The sequence below is a fragment of the Botrytis byssoidea genome (genome assembly GCF_014898295.1).
Source record: "Botrytis byssoidea strain MUCL 94 chromosome Unknown BBYS_004, whole genome shotgun sequence".
In the NCBI taxonomy this organism is placed as follows: domain Eukaryota; kingdom Fungi; phylum Ascomycota; class Leotiomycetes; order Helotiales; family Sclerotiniaceae; genus Botrytis; species Botrytis byssoidea.
Window position 1 is genome coordinate 2,110,233 of NW_024065845.1, and position 21,617 is coordinate 2,131,849.

A 21,617-nucleotide genomic window follows, 5' to 3' on the forward strand; every position below is an offset into this window, starting at 1 on the left:
GAGGTGTTGTGCGTTCCTATGAAGGATGCTGAAGCAGACAATGTATTCGCCTTCCACCATCACAAAGAGCGCTAGCTTCTTACTTGAAGGAGAGGATGAGGACGACGATAACAGTTTACGACAACGGGGAGATCTTTCCAGAGAAGTCCTTTCATCATTACTTCAGCTAACATCTTCTTGCAGATCGGTTACTCAAAATTGCGGAGAAGTTGCTGTGGATCTTGACATTGATGCAAATTTCCGATATCTGTAACTTGAGTTGTTCACAACTATGTAATGACTACTTGGTAGTATAATATCTCTATACATGTATTGAAAACAACCGTTGCTGCGATCAACATGACGTTTATGGCGTTCCGCAGGTAAGCTGCTTCGGTAACTATCAGGTTTTACAAAGGCGCTATGTCATGTCCTTGTGTACAGAGTGCAATATACAGTGTACGAGTTCACCCCACTCTATCAAGAAATCATCTAGGAGGCCCTTGATTATGATTGAACTGTTGTGCTCCACTGTTTGTGTGTACTAAATTACTGTATTCAGCATCTACTTCTCCCTTATTCACTCTACATCCAGTAACAATGCCCATTGATCGGCAATTTCCACAGTCAAGATATCTTTTGCTATAGAGTTAAATTATCAACGTGGTACACGTTAAACGAAGTTCAATTCTACAAGAATTTGGTTCATGCTCGTGTTGATTCTCTCTCTTCTATTCAGAGATCCATTCTACCTACCTACCTCTAGCTCTAAAACTCTATTCTTCTATCTCTTCTCCCAATTCATCGATTATATAAATTTGCCAGCAATATGGAGAGCAAACTTAATTCTCAACATCCAGAGCTCCTTCCAGTATGTACAGCAGTCGGATAGACTGTAAATTTGTTTCTACAAGGTAAGCTTTACTTCGTTCTATGCCTGCACAGCATCTTCTAAAAACTACTCAATTCAGGTGTTGATCCTTTTGATCTTTCCACAACACTGGAGTCAGATCGAAATACAACTTCTTAAAACGCGCTGAGCCGGGAAAGGAATTCCAGCCACCGGGTTCCAAGACGAAATATTGGCTACTCAAGAATTTCGAGCAACACTCCACGGGATCCAAATCAGTGACCCGTAGTCTCATCTGCCGTTTTGGAACAGAACTCGCCAGTGATTTCAAAATCGATACAAGAGTAACCGCTAATTATGCCGGAGTCTCTGCCGAAGGTGGCGCAGGGTGCGAGTACGGTACAGATTTCAAATCAACAAGTTTGTATGGAATCTACAGTCTTGACCAGGAGATTTACTCCATCAGTGTAGTTAATAAGCAGATGACCTATGATTCAGTAGAAGACGAGTTCATCAGTACCGCTGCCAAGCTCCCGACCTGGAAGTTAATATTCAAGGATCTCAAGGATTTCGATGAAGTAACCGGTATCTACAATGCGTTTGCCAAATTCTATTCCAGATACGGATCTCATTTGATACAAGAAGGCTATATGGGCACACGATACCAGCTCAAAGTAGAGCAGAAAGGAATAGCTCAAGAAAGGAGGGAGAAGTTCTCAACGAACATAAAGGTCGAGTATCAAGGTGTGGTTGGACGATATATCAGTGTCGATGTCAAGAAGTCGGAGTCGTATAAGCTGCCTGGAGGAAGCTATTGGCGACAGAAATTTACCACAAAGGTATCAATCATACTGATAGCATGGAGTTAGGGTCAGCCGCAGCGCATATGCTTGGCCCGAAATAGTCGGAATCGTGCTAATCCATCGCTTAAACTCAACGATCCAACTAACTGCAAGGACGGATAGAGTATACAATGAACGAGAAATTGCTGAGCACTTGCTGACCAATCGACCGATTCTAATGATCGAAGACAAACAAATAGACTGGTCATGTCGATTGAATAAAACTAGGTTACTTCAGTAGGACTGCTCATGCGGTGAACTGAGAGTAGTTCTAAGAGAGGGAGACGATCATGTGCTTCATGGAAACCAAATATTTGTACAGTGCTTTACCTGGAGTCCAGGATCGGATTTAGCGTACTATCTACTCGGAAACCATGTATGGCATGGTCGCTGTTAATGCCATATTCGAAAGTTTCCACCAAATAATCGTTGCAGAGTGCGAAGCCCCGAACATCAACCTTTAGATCGGATCTGAACTACATACGCAGAACGTATATAATCTGATCTCGTAATGGCCCACTGCGAAATACTTTGATCCACCCGGTATGCAATTCGAACATCATATAAAGTCCTTCCTCTCGGCAAGCACGGCTTACTGGCGTGGTGCATAAATCACAGATCTCGACAAGAAACACTACCGTTCACCTCTTCATCCACAAACCGACTCAGACTTTGGAGCTTGAAGTTCTTGATACTTCACCCACCGGTCATAATTGAATTGATGAAAGTGGAAGACGTTGAAATTGATAGTTGACTGACGATCGAAATTCGTGATAGACTCCCTAGTACAAAATTTGAGGAGCTTGATGACCGAAAGAATGGACGTTAAAAATATCTCTTGTTACTATGAAAGATTGTTTCAGTAAAAGCAACCAATAGGTTGTCGAAATGAAAGTTTCGGATAATGCCAACTGCCGTCAATGTAATCGAAACGCGGAAATGTGAATTGTGTTGCATCGCCTCCCAAGCTATACTGCTACACGTGATCTCTGTAGAATTGCCAGCAAAATAACCACGTGCCAACAATCATCGTCGAGCATGCAACGCCATGTCTATGCAAAGAAATAGTGACCGCTGTGATCTCCTGTCCGCATTGTGCTATTTTATACCATGCTCTTCACTGAGTGTGAGGTCCCGGTAGCTACGTCCAATTCGCGATCACCACAATTGGCACAAATGTTTCGCTCTGGTAAGGTTAGTTAACTAATTGGTACATGATGGAAGTACATGCATGACTCGAGTCTTTTTAGACCATATCAATATATATCCCGAACCTTTTCAAAGAATCCCAGTCTCATAAATCACACTCCACAAAAAGACCCCTTCAACCATCTCGCCTAGGTATCCTCATCCAACAATTGTAGACGTGCAACAAACTAACCTGCTTAGTAATATGTCCAACCCAACTAATAAAACTTCAAAGTTCACTCTCCCACTCAACCCCTCCAATACTCTCATCTCAAACCTCCAAAAAAACATCTCCAAATCTCCAAAACAAAATCGACCAGAATGGGACTCGAACCCACAACCTTTGCCACCGGAAAGCAATGCGCTACCATTGCGCCATCTGGCCTTTCTGACTAATCAGTAAGGGTAGTTATGAAAATATATAAACACATTCTGTACCGTACCCCACCGTCGGAATTTCTTCGCGCCTGAGAATATGATCAAATCTCGCGGCTACGGTATATATTATCTCCCGCTGATTTGAAGTATGCATACGAATATTTGCTGCCGGATTAAATTAGATAGGTCTGCATCTGTATGCAAGCTTCTGATATTGATCAATACGAGACATCTTCATACTTCCTACTTGAGATGCAAATTTTCTCTCTAGAAAAAGAATTTTTATCGCGGGACAAATGCACGTGATCTACTTAGCACAAGAGCTTAGGCCAACCTCTTTGTCCGTGAAAAAAAAGTTGACGGGATTGAGTTCTTCAACTCTATTGGAATTATAAATCATCTAGCAATTATATCAATAAGGTCCAGCTATCTAAACATAAACTCAGCTTTTGCTTAATTCTGCAGTTAAGAGGGTGATATCTATATGTGTGTATAAAGTAACAATCTGGATAAAGGCCTTTCAATTATGTTCAATTCCAGCCAGCCATTTAGTTCGCTAATGGAGAGCCACCCTTGAATCATCGCTACACTTCTAATCATCACATGTATGCTCTATCTGCTCTTTGCAAAAGTCTCTTTTTGCCAGAGGATTCCGTATATCTCAACCTTCTACATCCCACCTCTCATGGCACATGCGCTCTCCAATCCGCTATCAAAACCACGAAGAACTCCACTCCACCCCCACCATAAAATACATCCATCCCACTCCGATACTCCATCCATTCTATCCACTCCACCCAAAAATACTCTCTCTCCACTCCCTCTCATCCTTCACCACCGCCAACCAAATACAAACCTCCCATCCCTTCCATTCCCCCTCATATACTCTCCCAAAACCCAAGGCCCAAAAAATCAATCTCGACGTCGGCATGATTCGAACATGCGCCCCCGAAAGGAATTGATATCGTATCCTGACCTCACATCACTGAAATCTAATGACTCCAGAGAAAGTTGAAGCTTAATTCGAGTCAATCACGTTAACCACTCCGTCACGACGCCTATTTGCTGACTAATTCATAAAGTAATTTTCGGTGGGATTCGGTATATATACCTAGAATTTTGATACTGATGGGGACGGTTGGGAAGATAGGTACTTGTCGAGGTATGAATTGTGTTCCTCTATTTCTGCTATTGTTGTGGGGGTAAATGGTGGTAGATTAATAAAAGAAATATAAAAGAAATCCATGCAAGTGAAAACATGTGTATGATTGTGAAGATGTTAATACATTGTATTGAACTCTTCTCGTCGTTAACTTTTAAGTAATCCATACCCACCCCCTACCGAATCGAGCCTCATAATCTTCATCAACTGACACACTGGAAAATCCCAGTGCCATCTCTATCTATAGACATTAATACAATTTTAATCATAACCACTTCTTCATCAATATCACCACCATAACCACTACATTGATCTCCTCTTCCCTTCTAGATATCATGTCTTGCCCTCTTACTCTTCATTCTAATCTTCTCACCCCATTTATACAAAATAAACGGAATCGGTATAAACGCGACACTAATAAATGCCAGAGTGGAACTCGCCCACGGCACTCCCAGATTCTTAAACATGGCATTAGCAAAGAGCGGGAAACCGGCGCCGAAACACGAGCGCATGAAATCGTTTCCTGCAAATGCTGATGCTGCCACTTTGGGATATGCATCGCCGATGTAGTTGAGGACTGAGTTGAAGAGGAGGAAGGCACCGATGGAGAAAAAGGCTGAGCCGATGATGGGGACGATCCACTGGGTTGGGTCAGTTTATTTCTAGGGAGTATGATGAGAAAAAAGGAGAGGAAACATACGTGAATACTTTCTTTACTTGTCCATCCAAACCAGAACAAGCAGATAGGAATGCAAAAGGCTCCTACAAAAGCCGGTTGCAATCTGATCTCAGGTTTGATATTGCCACTCTCATCAAACCTTGGTTCTTGAAATTTGTATAGATACAAGAAAAATGGCGGGATAACCACAAGGGATCCGACGAAGATACCAAGGAAAGCCAATCCCTCCAACCCCAAACTAAAGCCGTGAATCTCGACAAACACAATGGCGAACGATTCGAACCAAACGTATAGAAGACCGTAAATGAGTGCAATGTAGAGATTGAGGCAGAAAAGAATGGGTTCTGAGAAGGTGAGTGAGAATGGGAGGATGAGCGCCATGTTGATTTTGTCTTCGGTAGTCATTTCATCGGCCTCGAGTTCCGGTTCGGATTTGAGATTATCAACACCGCTGGACTTTTCGAGACGTCGACGTCGACGATACAGGATATTGGCGGAGCTGGTCTCAGGCAAGAGGAGGATTAAGACGATCAGTGCGAATCCTGAAAAAATTATTAGTATCAGCCTATCCAGAGAAATGTGCCCAGTGATCTTGATCGTCGAACGCAGACGGGACTATGACATCCAGAATGTATCAACTTTTCAAGAGATTGATTGAACTCACCAGATAACCATGTTAATTCCCAGATAGTCCAAGTCCAACCTTTGCTTTCCACGGCAAAACCTCCAACCAAAGGACCCAGCTAATAAATTTGTCAGTATTGATAATTTTAGAGGGAGCGATCGAAACAGAAAACTTACCACAGGACCGGACACAGCAGCCATACCCCAGATTCCAATTGCGTAAGCTCTCTTTTTTGGCGCATACATATCAGCTAACGAGGCACCACCAGTAGCCAATACCGGCGAACCAAAGAATCCAGTCAAGAATCGGAAGATGAGCAACATAGCGAAGTTCTTCGCATATATGACACCGAATTGGAAAACCACAAATACAACCAGCGTACCAATATAAACGGGATTCCGCCCAATCTGAGGTATCTCACTCATGGGAGACCAGATCATGGGTCCTAGACCATAGCCGGCAACGAACAGAGTGAGACCAGCTGTCGCGGCAACTTGACTGACTCCAAATTGTTTCATCACATCTGTGATACCTGCGGAGTATATAGCCGATCCAATGTAGACAGAGAAAGTCAGTAAACAGATGAGGAAAGTAACGAAGAACTTTTTTCCCGTCGTCCAGTTTTGTGGGTTCTGTTGTTTAAAATTAGTCAACGTTACAAGAGAAATGTAGACTGCATATTGAAAGTGCATGAGATATCTCCAAGGGCTCCAACAACATACCTCTGAATCGAGAGCTCCCTCTGTTTGATCCCAATCAATAATTTGAACATCTTTCCCTCCATTATCCGTTCTCACAGTATGTTCATTTGCCACTCTCGTGCTGTCTGAACCTAGTGTCGTATTTGAAGGCCTACCTCCCTGCCTTCGATCTCTCTGTTGATCCGCATTATCAATTTCCTTATCTTCTTCAGACGCTTCCTCCTCCTCAGATTCCTCGCAAGTGCCGTGATGCCTCACGTTCTGAGTCTTCCGTACATTTAAATATCTTCGCCATGTGTCTGGATTCCCCTTTTCACTGTCTGCAAATGCGTCTTGCTCCTCTGGATATTTCAGGAATTTGTCCCCTGACAATAGACGTAAAAATTTTCCAGCCGTTGCATCTCGAAAAAGTTCCCTCATTCTAACTGTTCGATGCCAATCGAGAGAATAGAAACTATCGTGTCAAATCGATTTGGTGTCCAAAAAAATATGTGAATATTCTTGAAACAAAGGGACTTTTTGACTATCAAGAATGGAGGCAGAAGACTATCAACAGTATAACAAGCAAGAAGTATGTCAAAGCATGAGCATAGAATGGGTATATATGGAGAATAGAAATAAATAGTGAGCAGGCAAATACATATATAAATGCTTCAACAGCCGGACATATTACTTCTCCATTGAGCTTGATTCCAAGTGCACTCTTCTCGGCCTTTCTCAACAGTCCATATGATATCATACTTTCTATCAATAAACGCATCAGTCTACTAGATAAATCTAGCTCCTCTTACCTCAATGCTCATACAGCGAGACTCGGCCTTTTCACGAGTGGAATCTACCCTTTTCGAATCAAATCCAAAATGCGTAAATCCGAGATCCAAAATGCATACCAAAAAGTCCACTGCAGATGCTCGAATCAGCAGTATTGCAACACCTCCGGACATGTTTGTCCGGAAGAATAAAGCTTTAACCATACATCATTCAATCTGACAAACCAATCGACTTGATGTCGATTTGTCCTATTCTCTCGATACCCATCAAAAAATAGATGGGCAACGTATAAGTATGCACGATGAATCAATGCCGATCATAGGGGAAAGCTTAAGAAAAACCCAATCACTGACGTAGATGACTTTTTTTTCTTGTGCAAAACTCTTGATTGGCGCTAGCCAACGTCTGAGCACAATGACTGAATGCATCACTACCTAGTAGGCACACATAATAATTCTCCAGACTCCGCACGGGATTGCGAAAATCGATGAGAGATGATGGTTCACGAAACTTCACAGTCTCGATTTCATCTATCTGATTATCAATTTTTCAGTCCCTAAGCGTGAAGTGCCTAGATCATGTGGCTGTCATGTCAGATCTGAATCAAGACATTGATGAGAATAAGGTTAGAAGATCTACCCAAGTCAGTCGACTTTGCCAAGCGAACAATTAGTCAAAACATATGCCTATCGACCTCGATCAGTCTCTCTACCCCTCAATTCATTCAGCCCAATTTCATCAACGATGCATATATATATTGGTAGGCGTTGCATAGGTTTTAGAGATTGTCTTAGAAGTTTGTCCTTTTCTTTTTCTTTTCTTCAGCTTTTGACATTAGCTTTTTCTACTAGAAGGAGGGGGCGGGACGCTTCCCCCTCCATTCAGACCCTTTCCCTTAGTGTTGAATAGCTTCAGGATGTAATACTAACACAATAAATACCTAGGATTATGAATAATTATACCACTGTGCAATCTAATGCAGTAGATACCACAACGGCAGATAAAAGCCTCCCGCAAAACCCTTGGCATGATGATTCTCTCACATGGCGCGTCTTTCAAACACACAACCAATTTTTCTTTTTCTCCCCCTCCCCTCCCCTGCCCTCCCGTCATCCTCCCCTTCCCTATCACGACCTGAAGGCTGATACCATTTGACACCCCTTCTACCTTCCCATCCTTAGCGCTCCAAACCCACAATCTAGATACCTCTTCACATTCTTCCCTCGCACCCTCGCACCCTCCCTAGTTCCCGCCTAACCGATCAATCTAGAACATCACCTACACCCCATCCTCAAGTATCCAAACTCCTCAACACTCCTGAATCCTTTCCTTTTGGCTTCAGTGGTATTCCATCCAGATTACGAGCCCATGATTCCAATAATGGGCAGTACCGTCATCATCACCATCATTAGTTCAAGAAAGCCCAAGAAAAACGTCTCAACATCCATTCTCACCCTACTTCAGACATCCAGATTTCCAGTTCGCGAACCTGAATAGAATGTCATTAAATTCTCAGTCGAGGAAAATATCCATTTCTCTATGGAATATGTACGTGTGAAAAAGGATAACGAAAGGAAATGCGCCTGTCAATCCATCCGAACGAAAATATAATGATACAAAGCTTGATTTCGATTCCCAAAACAACGAAACTAAAACGCTATTAAAGGATTATTCTGCGGACTGACTCTTGTGGTCTGCCTACACAAGACGCCTGCGTAGTGATGACCTTATCGTCTGTCCGATTCCAGCTTCTCATTCCCATTTTCTCCTCCTCTCCCCCCTTTAATTAGCCTTAACGTTCAGAATTTTCTTCCCACCCAAATCCTTCACCTTCTCTCCTAATGTTTTCTTTTCGTCCAATTCCGCCACATCATCACCACCTCCAATACTGACCCCATTAATCAACACATTGGGGACTGTTCTCCTTCCTGTAAGCTGATACAATCTCCCTTGCAATTTTCCTCCCAGGGCATGTTTATCTAGTTCCACCACATATGGGAACGGATCGATTGTGTATTTTTCGAGGAGGATATCCTTTGCGCGTTTGGAATGCGGACAGTAAGATTTGGAGAAAATGATTACTATTCGAGTAGTTAGTTAATCTTGTTCTCTAATGTGAAGAACCGACCTTGTGGAATACAATAGAAGTGCAAATGATTAGAAAAGAAAAGGGGAAACCAACTCGGCGATTTCTTCAAAATAGTATTCAATTCCGTCGTGACCTCCATATCTTCTTCCTCCACCTCCTTCTCCCCCTCTTTGACAACTTCTTGTGCCTTATCACTCATCTTCTTCCGTCCCGCAACACTCCTCTCCCCACCCTGTCCCTCTGCCGCATTTCCCTTCCCTACAACCTGCGATGGCGGATCAGGTTTAAACGCCTTCGCATTCGCATTATCTTTTGCTTTATCCGCCGCATCTTTTAATCTTTGTTGCATTTGTTTTGCTACTTTTTCATCTTCATCGTTTCGGCTTCCTGCAGCTGCCACTTCTTGCTTTCCCAATCCGTTCATGGTCTTGCTGTAAAAATCCCCGGAGTCGGATTTGACGAGATTGCGCTGTTGACGAAGAGAGGAAGTATAGAAGAGGAGGGATACGACGGCGATGAAGACGAAAAGGCCGAATACTTTCACACGTCGCATGGAAGCCATTTTGGTGGGCTTTTCCTTATAGTAAGGAGGATCTATTGGGTGGATAGAAGTGGTTAGTTGTTGGTAATTTCTCGTAGGGAATTGAGAGACGAAGAGAGAAACTCACTAGCTGCGTAGTACTTTCCCATTTCTACTGCGAATACTGCGCTGGACGTTTATCGTAATTTGCGCAATAGTGGTAGTACTAGGTAGGTACGTTGAGGCTTGCGAGCTTTTGCAAATTTACCTGCTTCCAGTTCCTTTGCTTGTTGACCCTTTCCTCCTTTGATCAAGAGCACTGCAGAATCTGCAAGTTTTCGCAACGGCGTACGAGGTAATTGTTTCGTATGGATTTCAAACCGCTCAGGTCTGCAATAAATCAATCGTCTTAAGAAACCACCTGTCAACCCCAATGCCAATGCCAATGCCAATCGCAATTCAATCCCAATAGATATGCCGACAATCCGAATCCTTCACACCACGTATCGTTTCGTCCTTTCGTTTCCACAAATAAATTGTGACTTAATAATTATCTGCTCGCGTCGTAGGTAATTATTATCGTTTTGGTGGTAGATAGATGGATTATCGAAGATCCAATAATTCCCGTTTCAAGCTTCGCTCCACTATCTAATTAGTTGGTGCTCCCTGGGTAGATTGCGATCCCTCCTTAAACCTTATCAAGTATTACACTTCACAATTGGACGTAATTTTTCACCCACGTTTTAATCTCTCAGACTCTCACGGAAGAAGATATAAGTTGATAGTCATGGCTATGGTTATGGTTATAGTTGTGATAGAAGAACCAAAGGTCACACGATGCTCATATCTCACCCCTCTTTACATACGCTAGACTCATCCTTCTACCTCTTGGGTTCTCTGCAGATACCCATACCATAATTCGTGGCATTCAAAATTACGAATCAAAATCCAATCTCCATTCCATCCGAGTTGACTCTCAAACAAACCGTTTTTATCCATTCTAAAAGAAGTTCTACCCCCCGCCGCTTTTCCTCTGATGCCTGCCTGGTCGGGTACAAAGGTACGAAGGGTCATGCACCCCTGGCTAATGAAGATCTAGCGGGCCTTAATTCGCATTTAGCTCTCAAATGTCATCGGCAAACATGGAAGCACGGTTTCGAGTTAACAAGACCAGCATGATTGACAGGAAGCCTTTTTGGTGTATGGAACAAAATATAGAACAAAACCATTGAGATCATCTCGTTTCACAAGTATTTGAAAATATGAAGGGGAACCCCACTGATCACCAAGATCCACCGCCGTCAAGCTTCTAGAAGATCTGAACCCCGTCTTAAGCTCATCTTGAGATCCGATACATTCTTTGACAGGCATCGGCAACGTCAAATTAATGCACATTTCATTTCTGGGTTCTAGGACTTTTTGCAATCCATATCCTTGAAGTGTGTCATCTATTTTATTCTTATTATAGATTAAGCTAAGTATTTAAAGGGCATATTACATAGATAGGTATATATGGTAATCGTACAAGTCGTAACAAAAGAAAAATCACTCCCGTTGACCACCTCGTCCCACGAATAACTTTGACAAAGGAAAGTAAGTATACCTGTGTGTATCAATCATCTAGCGCCATCCGACTTTTATCCTCGCTGGGTATATCCCCTTAATCAATCATAATATGCCACTCCAGAAGCATACATACCACCCAATAATCCCTCATTTAAAAGCACCCACACTCGCTCTTTCTCTCAGAGTTCTTTTCCCTCCATCACCTTTCATAGACCCCGTGATCTCAATCCAATCCTCCCATTCTCGTGCGATTTCCATAAGGACACCACCCATCACTGTAGCCGAGGCCATTAATCCATGTCCCTCTCCTTCCAAGACTCTGACTTCACATCTTTTCATTGTTTTGCCCAACCATCGGACGTTTTCAACAGGGACTCTCGTATCTTTACTTCCATGATGAATGACTGTAGAACGTGTGATATCTACATAACGAAATCCAATAGTATGCCTTCTCTCCAGGCATACCAGTAAATCCACAGCTGGATTTGCGCCGACAGTTGCTAGATCCCATATAGCATGCGTCAGACGTGTATCATAGGCCATTTGTCTTTCTTTGTCGGCTAATGTACTCGCAGCCACTGCTAATATCGCGGCATCATGATTCGGATCATTCGGATCTGATGCTGCTTGCTCCATTGATCCCGGTACAGTAGATTCTGGTCTTCTCGATGGATCAAACTTTTGATTCTCCTTATCTAGACCTGGGGTAAGTACGTTGTTTCTGCCACTCGGCGTCGGTGTATCTCGAGTGGTAGATGCTGACTTGCGCTTAGTTCTCTTTTGTTTTGGAAGGCTGCTTGTGACCGAGCTACTGGTGGCACTCATGAAACTAGAATTTGCAACCTTGAGAATTGTGGTCGGAAGAGCGCGAAGTATACGCTGAGACGTAGGTATGGAGTTCGCAGGTGGCGATACTGTCTGTGTACCAAATGTTGTCAACTGTGAAGGGGGAATCCAAGGGGCAAGAAGATGAATGCGACCGCGAATATGCTGTGGCATACGCAATGCTGTTGCGAGAGCGTATATTGCACCAGCTGAATGTGCGAGTATGGAGAACTTTGTTATCCTCAAAGCTTGACATATTGCGTATACATCATCTATATCATGTTAGTTTCAAGAAAGACGACAAAAGTCTTAAGAAAACTTACCAGGCCAGCTCAGCGGAGTCGCTGTACCATCAGTGTATGGCTCACTTTGCCCAACTCCTGGTCTATCCGGTGTGATCAGTCGTAACTTTAGCGCTAGGGCAAGCTCATCGTAAAAAGCGGTGATATATCTTGTCAGACCCATCCCAACGCAACAGAACACTGCTGAGCCCTCTGGATCACCTACTTCTGAGAATGAAATAGTTCGGCCGCTTGTTGGGTGTCTGATCTTTTGCGATAAGCGTGGAGATGCGAGATAAGTTGTAACAGCATCATCAATAGAATCTGCACTACTAGGGCGAGGATCATTAAAAACAGAAGCAGGCCTCGATTGTTCGGGAGAAACAACTCTAGAGCTAGGTCTAGAAGGATTCTTTTTAGAGGTATCATAGTCCAAATTGGCAGGACTTAGAGGACCGGATAGTCGCTTGAGTCGCGAACTACTTCGCTTTACCTTTAGCTCTGGCGGTTCAGGTGACATCCCACCAGATTGTCTTTTCTGACTAGATGATCTCTTGTTTTTGGTGGGACTTGGGTTGGTTTGTGATCTTCTTTGAGTAATAACAGGCGCAGGAGCACAATCAAGATCATCCTCAACAAGTGGATGCTCATTGTTCTGTGCAAAATCCTCAGGTTGTTTGTTACCTGGCGCTGTAGATATGGTTGAAGGGGGTTGGAACACCTCAATAGGCACCTTCATATTTGTGGATTCCCCAGATTCAGAGCTTGCCCTACTCTGAGCTTCATCATGCTCGTTAATAACATCCTTCTCCTTCTCACGATCCATATCACTTCGTCTACTTGCTAATTTTGAATCGCGTTTCTTCGTTTGAGCCGCCGGTTTTCGAAGAGATGAATCTCGTGCAGGTATAAATCTACCTGATCCAATTCCGCCGGGACTATTCGCCAGCGATGGAGACCAACGGCGAGGAATTGGGGGTGCTTTTGTAGTGTCGAGTGTGAGAATGGGGTGTTTGCCTAATGAGGGAGGTTCCTCGGTAATGGGAGTTTCAGCCATGAAAGTTGGTTGATCAAGACTAGGCATGGCCAGACGATCGAGCCCAAGGCCTTTGAAATTTCGTGTCTTTTCCGATGCGTTCTCTCTGAGTCTTTCCTTTGAACTCATATACATCAATCCTTTATTATTTCTACCCTGCTTTTTATCCCAACTATCCGTTGACCTTTTCCTTTCCAATTTCTGTATCGGAGCGTAACCCGGCTCTATTGATAAACTCCCGATTGTGCTCGAATCATCTTTTTCTTTTGATCCTTGTGAACCTTTCGAACCCGGTCGGCGCAGAAAGTTTTTAAGGGAGTTGGATCTAGAATCTGTCGCTGGTGATTTGGGTGCAGTTAACGGAGAATATCCTGATGGAGGTTTCGAAGTTTTAACAACTGGAGGGCTCGCAGCCAATTCATCAAGCGATTCTTCCTCAATAAGTTTGCGCAATGAAGGTTGCCTGAATGCTCCGTAATCTATACCAAAACTTCCTCCCGAACTTGTCCTAGTATATGATGGTCGTAAGTCCGGATGGGAGAAGGAGATCGTCGACGCAGATGGTGAACCCGAGTTTGAGTGATTCTCGAAAAGATCGTTCGCGGGAGAGGATATGATGGAGAGAGATGTAATCAAGGAAGATATAACCTCTGGCGATGCAGGTTGTACTGATATGCGATTTGAGGAATGCGCCGAAGGACCTGATAGAGATTTTCGACGAGAATGTTGTCGTGAACGATATGGTATTGGTGGGGGAGTCTCCATGGCGCTCTGTGTAAGGATCGGACGTACTCGCGCCTACTCTAGATGATCGGTAGGTTTAGGATGATTTAGAATGGTTTTGATACAAGCATTGACACCATACACCACCTTCAAAACCACAAACAATTGAAAGAATGTTTCAAAGATCCCAATTTTGTTTAAATGCGAGAGAAGATTTGGTTTGGTGCAAAAATTGGGTGAGACTCTGTTCGCAGTGGCTGATTGCTAGCAAAATTAAGTAGATGGTCCGAGAATGTAGAGTAAATGAAAGTAGAAGAATGAATGTTGATCTATCTGGACGAAGACCTTGAGAAACTTTGGTCAATTAATACTCAAGAAATCTCTCAGCAAAGGTTTACCACATCAAAGCATGTATCAAAAGGATCAAAGCAGTCAATGTGCGAACTCCTTTCAAGTTATACTATGAGACATACGAGATCCATTTGAACTTGCTGTTTGTTGCTGTTGCTGCTACTGTTGCCGTTGCCGTTGCCGTTGCCGATTCCAAAAGCTTTCAACAGAAATTAAAAAGTCCCTCGGCTTCAATCAAGCAATCAATCAATCGAAACTTCTTCCAACGAAGGACTCGAGTCGAACGATTTTATTAGTGAATTGTCGAAAGCCCCATAGTTTAGGTTCAGGGGCATTCAATGCTTATCGTCTTTTTCCAAAAAGTTGACTATGCGCGGGGGAACGTCCTGATGGGAATCTCAACTGGCAGTGATAGGTTGAAGTTGCAAATTCTACCTGCAAAATGCAATGCAGAACATGGATGTCTTTCCCCGAATGCACTCGTGGAAAGGTGTGATGATTATGGGTGGGCTTCGTGGGACGCGTTTGGTCTGTACCTTTTTTTTTCTGGGTCGCCAAATTAATCTCGACAAGGCGGCCGGGAAAGGGAAGCGATGTTAATTTGGAAAAGGAACCTTGTAGAACACCGAGAACACTTCGAGAAGATATATATATACAGGTAACAGTAGGAAGAGACGTGATGTGAGGAGCCTGGTGAAAAGGGAGGGAAAACGAAGGGGAAAATCTATCTACGTATCAATATCCATCATCCATGGTTCTGTCGGTCCGGGTAATTATGCCTTATATGAATTGTGGTAGCTCGTACCCAATAAATCCCGAAAAGCATCTTTCTTTCTCATCAGTATCCGCTTCTTTAAAATTTCTACAATTAGAGCAGTGGATCTGAGTTTCTTTTTCCTTCCTTTCCATACTGCTTATCAACAAAAGGAATGTCAAGAAATATTCAAAGCCCGAGCTGAAGAAGGTCTTGGATAATTTCATTGCTCGTCCAAATGATTAAATTCAAGCGGCGGGTAAACTAATTTGAACCCCTGATGCAGTAGCGAAAAGCTAGCATTAGTCCAGCAATCCTCCACATGAATGGAAAAAGTGGGCACAAATCAAGAAACGTCAGAATTATGACATCGTCACCACGAGGGGCCGAATCTTTTGTCGACATGAACTAGGTATGGAGCGGGCCGTTCGTTGGCATACCGTCCCAAGTGAATCGTCTTTCCTCTCCCCACTATCTGTAAAGTATATCTAAGACACAGTACACTCTGATCTTGTGTGCATATCTTCACTATTCCGAGACATACATCATTTGAAGAACCGTTTGCAAGATAGACTATACTATGGATGCTCTTCTATCGCTCCCGGTGGTGGGATGGTTTCTCATGCCATCCGTTTCAACATACTCTACATCCCTCAACTTCTTATTCTTTTATATGACATGGTCGACTCTCGTACTATCACATTCAGCTTTAAGAGTTGAGGTGGTGGGAACTCTCGGGATAAGACTATTGTTCTTCATAGTGCCTTCATTTGTATTCCTCATATTTGATTCTATCATACCAAGCTTATCGGTAGGGGTTAAACGGCAAGGAAAACAAGCTTTACCTACTCGGGCGGGAGGGACGAAAGTATCCAGAACAAAGGCTCCAGAATGGTACCGGGTAGTGGGGATCAGTTTGTTCAATATCCTTATGGGAGTCGGCATTCAAGCGGGATTTGAAATGGTTCTTACGGAGATCTTGCACTATAAGAGCGCGCTAAGAGTCACTACTACATTACCCATGCCATGGTCTCTCGCCAAGGATGCTTTGAAATGTCTTCTTGTTCGTGAGGTTAGTGATTCTCCGAAGTATCTGCCAAGATGTACAGCTATAGCTAATCTGTACTTTCTTTCTATCAGTTTATACAATATTATACCCATCGCTTCATCCTTCACGCCCGGTCTTCAAATTTCCTTAGCCGGGGCCACAAGAGTTATTACCACTCCGTCACCTCTCCATATGCATTTGTCGCTCACTACGATCACCCAGTTTCCTATATACTGTTCCGCTTCATCCCCATCTATCTCCCTGCGGTAATTTTCCGGGTTCATCTTCTGACATATCTTCTCGCCCTCTCTGTTGTCACTATGGAAGAAACACTCGCATCGTCCGGTTATAGCAGTGTCCCTGGGATCATTCTCGGCGGAATTGCACGCCGTCAAGATCTACACAGTGAAAGTCGAGGAAAAGGAAATTTTGCACCATGGGGTTTATTGGATTGGATCCACGGAACTAGTCTCGGGTCCGGATTGAAGGAAGATGTTGCGAATGAAGCCGAAAAACATCAGGTCAAGAGCCGAAGTAGAAAGGCTATTGCTAGTGGAAAGGAGAGTGTGAAATCATTAAATGGAAGGAGAAAAAGTTCTAGGAGAGTTTAGGTCTTCCTTTTATGATGTTAGGGTGGTCATTGTTGAATTTTGTTGGCAATGGAGGTTGGAAAACACTTGGTTTACATTATGACACCCTCGGTCTATGGTTCTCCTACGCCTACTTTGTGTACTATATGCATCTATTTTGATACCAATTCTCGTCATCGAATCTGAAGCAAGATTCTCTTAGAAACAGGTAGTGCCGCCCTGGTGGCGCAAGCAGGCGTCGTTCCTCAAATTTCCCAACTCAACAATCTCCTAACCCCATCCACTCATCATTTCCCCCCCATTGTAACATGCTTTGAGCAAGGAGTAAACATATTACTATCACAAGGCCTTATATGTGGATACCACCTACCACTGCAGGAAAAAAGTTGAAATTTTGATCTCCTACTATACTTAAGGTTCAAGAAGCCAAACAATGTTTCAATCTCACTCTCCAAAGTTCTGGCAATCTTCCTAGAACCTCATAGAGCGCAGACTTTAGAATTTGTTTGATATTGCAGCAACACCTACTCAATCTCAACCCCCCAGAACCAAAATCCCTTGAAGAGAGTTAACTTTCATCCCTTTAGATCGAAGAGCCCCCGTCCCCTTCTCTCAATCTTCACACCCACCATCTCTTCTCACAATACCTATTCCTTCTTCAATTCTTGCAAATTCAACTTTTTAACAACTTTTCCTTGATCCTCAGGTCCTCATCATTCCCCCTCCAAATTTTCAGAATCAATAACCAAAATCTTAAAAAGTTGAAAAAGGTTGATTTTTCGGAATCCTTGTGTACAAACCCTGAGCAAACAGCTTTTTCCCTTCAAAAGACCACTCACTCACTGGTGGACAAATAAAAGTTGAAATCAACTATTAAGATGTGCAACAAAAACTTGCAAGACTTGCAAGAGGAAGGAATCACGAGATTCGGGATGGATGATTGTTATTCCGAAGTGGCTCGAGCTTTCTTGAGTAAGGACATCCAACACCTTTTTTGATTCTGGTTTGTTAAATTCAAGACATGTCATGACATAATGTGTTGTGGGGATACTGTTTACTAGAAGTCTGGATCGCAATCTACTATTGAGTGGATGATCTCTTTTTGCAAAATGCAAAAAGTTACTTAATCTTACCATCCAGACAATTGATCAAAGGTTTGCGGTCAAATAGGAACAGGAAGGCCGTGTGGGAAGAAACTGCCATTTGACCTTTGTGGAAGTAGATGATCTTCCTTGAATGTAACTTTATCTCACACAGAAGTTTCTAGTGTTGATGAGTTGAGGACAAGAAAGAACTTTAAAAGCAATGGAATAAAAGTCTTCTCATGGATGTGGCAATGGCCATGGCAATGCATGGAAGGAAGGATCTTCAAGAATATTATGGTCTTGGATTATGAATAATGTTCCCTTCATCCATTCATTTCTTCATTTGACAAGATTTCCTCAAAATCTTTCGCCGCCAGAAGGGGGTGCTCATAACATGATATCCAGGTGGAGTCATCCATAAATAATCGTTATCGCTCCAGATATATTGCTATCTCATTATCAATTATATTTGTTATTCTCCAAGGAGACTCCTGGCATTATACCTAAGACAATCGCAAGCACCTTTGTCTTCCAGGTATAAGAAAATATCGAAGTTTAATCTTTCAACAATTTTAGAGTTGTTCAACAATGTCTCAGAGCTTAGAGCAAGTACTACTTCCTTGACTCAGCATACTTATGCTGATCATTATACTGGGGATCACAATTGAGGGTTCTGGATATGTTTAGATCAAGACTATTGTGAAGATGGGAAGTTCATCATCTTTGTGGAATTGTCAAAACTGAAAAGTTTGATAAGAGTAGAAACTCCTAGGCTTCAAAGTACTTCTCCCGGGGTATCTGCCACCCATTTAGTAATAGTGAAATAGATTGCTTGATACATTCGAAGCCTCTTGTTTTCTCGCAAGATTATATACATTGATTGATAAAGCTCTGTGGAAAAGCTTCGAGGGGTTTTCGCTTAATGGCTTCATTCGACGTATCATCAAAACTCATACTCCTTTTTACTGGATATCAGATATCTCTGATTTGACATATGGATCCTGTATACGCTCAAATTCTCCCAGCCCAGAGATCCAATTGGTAAGAATGCCTATTGCCTTGTCTTTGATCCTTTATTGTAATTAGATTTTTTGATTTTTGTATGTGTCTTTTGATGTATGGGTACTGACCTCTCTCTTTTGCTAGCTTTGTGTGAAGATATACACTATGTGATAGTGTGTAAAGATACAAACCGTCGTTTCTAAGGAGGTTTTCATGAAATCAGGATAAGCATTGGTGAAATCAAGTCTGGTAACAGTGGTTCAATTCTAAGGGATATATCCCGGTAATAATTTTGACTTCTTGTTCCAATTTGGACACCCAGAATATTGACCAACAAGGTTTGTTTTTGAGTCCCTCCTGCCTGCTTTTCTATATGGATTATTGACCTCTTTATATGTTACCTAACAATACGCAGATACTCGTAAACACTTTCTTTTCGACTCTTATTACAAGAGGCTTGGTGCTTTGTTCTCCTATACAACAGACAATCCCGTCTTTCCCGGATTCGTGCCATAAATTTCCCGAGTCTCCGTCGTTTATACAGAGGCGACAACTACCAAGTCTTCCATTGCGCGTTCCTGCCACGGATTTATTTCTCCAGCTTTCGAACTCTCAACCTTACTTCAGTCCTTACTTCTCATGTCCAGTAATCTCATGGCTACCAATCTATTAGCCTCCAATAAGGGGGCAGAGTTACCGGCAGATGTATGCCTGCGAATTATAGAGCTAATAATTCACGACGCGCCTAAGAACGTCGTCATCTTAATCAAGCTTTCACGTGTCAGTTGTATCCCCTCTCTTCGTCTCCTGTTTGAGCAACCCGACAAGAGCCTACTCATTACCATACTTAAGATAATTCGACTAACCTTCTACAGTCCTTCAAGAAGCTCATCAAAACTTACGAACGAGGCCTGACCAAAACCGCCATCAATCTCTACTCCAACGCCCAAGTAAACCAAAATATTCACTTCATCGTCCGCAACCAACCAGCATCTAAGGACTTTACCCCCAACCTATACATTAACCACACCTTCGGACATCTCCTAGAAACCCAAACTCGCGCACGAATTACGCACGAAATTACTCACGATTCCTTTTCCCAATGCCACCACCCCACTATCTACTGGGCCGGCGGCGTGGGTTTCGATCCGCCTACCCTTGCTATTCCTCTACCCGAGCTCGAAATCCGAAGACAGAAATTCAAAGAAGAAGCGCTCAAATTATTATACGAGCTTTTCGATAGAACCCAAGGTATCAAAAATGACTGGCATGCTCGACGTCGTCAAATCGATTATCTCTCCCGTCTCAGTACGTCGGACTTAGCAGTGCTTTGTATCTTCATCCCTATATTGGGATTCAACCTTCTTGAAAAATTGAAAGATGAGAGTTTTGATACGAAGAGAGCGGTCATTGTTTTTCAGCATAATCTCATAAGATATGGACCGATAGTAGCTTGGTTGCAGATTTCTGCAGATACGAAGTGCAGAAGAATAGGACTTGCAGGAACGTTCAGGTTGAACGAATGGTGGAAAGAGAGACAAGCTGAGGGTGTGGAAAAGTTGAAGAAGTTTGAGCAGGGCAGGATGGGAGAAGCGAGGATGATACTGGTGCTTTGGAGGATCTTCCAGGGTAGGGAGAGCGTTGAAAAGGTTTGGAGTCCGAGGAGTGGGGAGAGACTTTGGGAAATTGCTAAGGGGTTGGTAGAGGAGAAGATGAGGGGGTATGTTGTTTGAAAAGGGAGCTCTTATCTCGTCTCATTATGCTTGGGTGGGTTTAGGCTGGTTTGTGGTTCTATTAGGCACTGGGATTAGGGTTGGGATTGGCATTGGAATAGGGATAAGGATAATGTCTGTGTATATGAAAGATTCAGGGTTTTGTTATGGTCTGGATTATCTGGAATGGATTGGTAATATTTTTGGGCTGCTAGATACTGAGACAGATACACAAAGGGACTATTGTTGATATTGCGATTGTCGAGGTAGGTATCAGACTGTCTGGGTTAAGCACTATTAGTCGGACAGGGTTTTTAAAAAGAGGACTAGAAGATTATATCAAATACAGAAGATTGAATTACTGTAGATTCTCATTGAGATGTTATATATTGTGAATGTTTAAGAGGAACCCGAGAGTCCGAATCTCATAATCGCATTAATCAAGATGACAACAATGATCGTTCATACCAAGGTCAAAGATTCGAAACCTCATCTCGTGTTTACAGATGATAGTACTGCATATTCATGTAGTCGTTGCATATCATGATCTTCTCGTCCGATAAGCACAAGGTATTATACTAAGAGTGAGAGTAGCGGCCGTAATAGTTCTTTACTTTCTTCTCTACTTCATACGCTTTCGTCTCATGATTTAAGAGAGTGATATTGATTGTCGGATGAGAAATATCGATGAGATAAAATTGGCCGCCAAAATTGACATCGATAGGAGCATGTGAAGACACTCAATGAAGCGGTACTCATTCAACGCCCATTGAGTTCAACGTCTATCAAGATCTATTTTGAATGAGGAGTTTGAGCATTATCATCTTATGTTCATGGGATGGTTTTAATTTAACAGATTC

At 42.8% G+C, this 21,617-nt stretch overlaps 6 protein-coding genes across 6 annotated transcripts; 3 read left to right on the forward strand and 3 right to left on the reverse strand.

Annotated features, from left to right (window-relative positions):
* Window positions 1–852: 852 nt before the first annotated feature.
* EAE97_002748 (uncharacterized protein) lies at window positions 853–1,698 on the forward strand (the record flags this gene model as incomplete). Its single annotated transcript, XM_038873260.1, has 2 exons — window positions 853–893; window positions 990–1,698. 2 exons carry the CDS (start codon window positions 853–855, stop codon window positions 1,696–1,698), a joined length of 750 nt encoding a protein of 249 aa, XP_038736466.1.
* A 3,027-nt stretch (window positions 1,699–4,725) lies between these two features.
* On the reverse strand, window positions 4,726–6,824 carry EAE97_002749 (uncharacterized protein; the record flags this gene model as incomplete). Its single annotated transcript, XM_038873261.1, has 5 exons — window positions 4,726–5,040; window positions 5,100–5,620; window positions 5,743–5,821; window positions 5,880–6,335; window positions 6,426–6,824. 5 exons carry the CDS (start codon window positions 6,822–6,824, stop codon window positions 4,726–4,728), a joined length of 1,770 nt encoding a protein of 589 aa, XP_038736467.1.
* A 1,627-nt stretch (window positions 6,825–8,451) lies between these two features.
* On the reverse strand, window positions 8,452–10,586 carry EAE97_002750 (uncharacterized protein). The gene is made up of 3 exons (XM_038873262.1): window positions 9,933–10,586; window positions 9,358–9,858; window positions 8,452–9,256 (listed from the first exon to the last, which is right to left on the reverse strand). The coding sequence occupies exons 1-3, from the start codon at window positions 9,952–9,954 to the stop codon at window positions 8,958–8,960; spliced, it is 822 nt and encodes a 273-aa protein (XP_038736468.1). The 5' UTR covers window positions 9,955–10,586; the 3' UTR covers window positions 8,452–8,957.
* A 911-nt stretch (window positions 10,587–11,497) lies between these two features.
* Window positions 11,498–14,257, reverse strand: EAE97_002751 (uncharacterized protein; the record flags this gene model as incomplete). The annotated part of the gene is made up of 2 exons (XM_038873263.1): window positions 11,498–12,447; window positions 12,499–14,257. 2 exons carry the CDS (start codon window positions 14,255–14,257, stop codon window positions 11,498–11,500), a joined length of 2,709 nt encoding a protein of 902 aa, XP_038736469.1.
* Window positions 14,258–15,547: 1,290 nt separating this feature from the next.
* Window positions 15,548–17,198, forward strand: EAE97_002752 (uncharacterized protein). Its single transcript, XM_038873264.1, has 2 exons — window positions 15,548–16,392; window positions 16,461–17,198. The coding sequence occupies exons 1-2, from the start codon at window positions 15,901–15,903 to the stop codon at window positions 16,977–16,979; spliced, it is 1,011 nt and encodes a 336-aa protein (XP_038736470.1). The 5' UTR covers window positions 15,548–15,900; the 3' UTR covers window positions 16,980–17,198.
* Window positions 17,199–19,684: 2,486 nt separating this feature from the next.
* EAE97_002753 (uncharacterized protein) lies at window positions 19,685–20,778 on the forward strand (the record flags this gene model as incomplete). The annotated part of the gene is made up of 2 exons (XM_038873265.1): window positions 19,685–19,825; window positions 19,921–20,778. The coding sequence occupies 2 exons, from the start codon at window positions 19,685–19,687 to the stop codon at window positions 20,776–20,778; spliced, it is 999 nt and encodes a 332-aa protein (XP_038736471.1).
* Between the last annotated feature and the right edge of the window lie 839 nt (window positions 20,779–21,617).

Bases quoted from the DNA above. Each gene is read 5' to 3' on its own strand.
- EAE97_002750 (XM_038873262.1), bottom strand. From the start codon at position 9,954: ATGGGAAAGTACTACGCAGCTA. The intron at 9,859-9,932 runs GTGAGTTTCTCT...TCCACCCAATAG, and splicing joins GGGAAAGTACTACGCAGCTA to ATCCTCCTTACTATAAGGAA. The intron at 9,257-9,357 runs GTTGGTTTCCCC...CTACTCGAATAG, and splicing joins TATTTTGAAGAAATCGCCGA to TAATCATTTTCTCCAAATCT.
- EAE97_002752 (XM_038873264.1), top strand. From the start codon at position 15,901: ATGGATGCTCTTCTATCGCTCCCGGTGGTGGGATGGTTTCTCATGCCA. The intron at 16,393-16,460 runs GTTAGTGATTCT...TCTTTCTATCAG, and splicing joins AATGTCTTCTTGTTCGTGAG to TTTATACAATATTATACCCA.